The sequence below is a fragment of the Telopea speciosissima genome, chromosome 2 (genome assembly GCF_018873765.1).
Source record: "Telopea speciosissima isolate NSW1024214 ecotype Mountain lineage chromosome 2, Tspe_v1, whole genome shotgun sequence".
In the NCBI taxonomy this organism is placed as follows: domain Eukaryota; kingdom Viridiplantae; phylum Streptophyta; class Magnoliopsida; order Proteales; family Proteaceae; genus Telopea; species Telopea speciosissima.
The window spans coordinates 24,530,722-24,532,593 of record NC_057917.1 but is presented as its reverse complement, the minus strand read 5'-3'; the positions used below and the strand labels follow the sequence as shown (position 1 = coordinate 24,532,593).

The window sequence follows — 1,872 nt, the reverse complement described above, 5'->3', positions numbered from 1 at the left end:
ATCAAATTTTACACCATAAAGTATCTCTGATCTTTTATAAGAAGAATCAAAGAGAATAATATACAACTATATATATAAATAGCTGGCAAGTGAAAACTGTATTTGTTTTCCCGGTTGTATTTACAAAAGATCTCTCACACTCGTTATATAGAAAAAATAAACAAAGCAAGACAAAAAACCAAACACAAAACATATCAGAGTGCGTTTTAATCCTTAAAACCAAGTTTAATACTAGTTTTACGATTTTACCTGAAAACCGTATAACCCTGTAACCAGGAATGAAATGCTGATAAATCTATCGTTGTTTCAACTTTTGTTTGTAAATCACACCGAAGCGGGACCCTCACATTCCCAATCGCGTAAGGAATCGATTTTCTTCGGTGGGTCCACAGCCCGACGACGCCATATACTGTGCTGCTGATGATCCGTTGCGTCAGATTCCACCACCGAGTCTTCGTCGGAATCCAAATCACTCCTGGCCCACGATTCCGATTTCCTACCAGACGCGAACCGTTTCATCCCTCCCAATCCTGGCGGATCTCCCAATGGTGCACTCGCCGGAATCTTTTGCTCCCGTTCGGCGAAGCTCCAACGCGGTGGCGAATTCGAAGGTGAATCCTTTGGTCGCCGACTCTCATCTATATCAACGCCTGATCCGTTGTTCCCGCAACTGAACTGCAGAATCGCCTTAAGACAATTCCAAAATCCAGTTTTGTTTTCCGGTTTGGATTTGACCTCTGTAGGACGTCGGCCACTTGGACACCGGCGGTTTTTGCTCCTGTTGGACCTAACTCTCCCAATACACGACACTTTAGGTGACGAAGGTTCCGTCACTGTGATGGATTTTCCGCTGCGAGATGGTTTTTTGGGGAAGAACCGAGGTCGAGGTGGCCGACCGTGCCTCCGGGACTTGCTATTGAGGTAACTGGATTTCTGTGGCTTTGGTCCGATGATTGAAGTATTGGAGGTGAAATTCAAAGAGAATCTCTGAGACGTTGAGTTGGTGGGGTTGTGATTGGAGATGGAGTTAGGGTTAGAGTTTCCCTTCTGGGAGTCTTTGCGCTCGTTAAAGTAAAACGCGTTCCGATCGAACCATTCGAGTTCGTCTTCTTCTCGTAGTTGAAATGATTCCACCGGAAAATCAGATGGAGCCTCCAGAGGATCTAGTTTATCCAGCTGCGGTTGTTGTAGATCTCCTATTAAGCTTTTGCATTCGATTTTTCGGTCACCGCCGCAAACTAACGTTTCGAGATCGACTTGCGGCATCAGACACAGATAGACAAACAGAGAGAGAGAGAGAGAGAGAGAGGAGGAGGAGGAGGAGGAGGAGGTATTGAGAATTGAGACAAGAGGGAGAAGAGAGGAAGATATTTGAAATGATTGGGAGAATATAATGAATTAAATAATTGTTAAAAAAAAATAAGTTTGGGGAGAAATTTTGGAGGGAGTTTTCAAGGTGACTTCGGTCCTTTCTAGTCGGCGGTATGGTATAGTATTCTTCTCTCGCGTCATTGTGTTCGCACACGTTTGTGTATTATGACGGAAAGAAAGACAAAACAATGATTTGGTAGATGAGGTTGTACCGGTACGGTTTCACAGATGGTGTGATTCAAGCAGACGATTAAAATGCTATTAAACTGAGAAATGGGACCCACAAGTAAAGTATCTGGAAGTCTGGAATAGTAAAAGAACTGGGTTTGCCGCCGTGGATGTAAAACCAAAATTAATCAAAAGAAAATAATAATAATAATAATAATATCAGTGGTTGATGTTGTGATTTGCGAGTACAGGGAGTCGGCTTGGCGCAAGCGACTACTCAACTTTAGAGGCTCATTCGTCGTGTCACCCAGACACTGTTGATGACTCTGGCTC

The 1,872-nt window shown here is 43.6% G+C and overlaps 1 protein-coding gene across 1 annotated transcript; it reads right to left on the bottom strand.

The window, feature by feature from the left end:
• Positions 1–290: 290 nt before the first annotated feature.
• Positions 291–1,304, bottom strand: LOC122652341. The gene has a single exon (XM_043846050.1). It carries the CDS (start codon positions 1,264–1,266, stop codon positions 325–327), a length of 942 nt encoding a protein of 313 aa, XP_043701985.1. The 5' UTR covers positions 1,267–1,304; the 3' UTR covers positions 291–324.
• Between the last annotated feature and the right edge of the window lie 568 nt (positions 1,305–1,872).

Excerpts from the sequence above, each read along its gene's own strand:
- LOC122652341 (XM_043846050.1), bottom strand. The coding sequence starts at position 1,266 with ATGCCGCAAGTCGATCTCGAAACGTTAGTTTGCGGCGGTGACCGAAAA.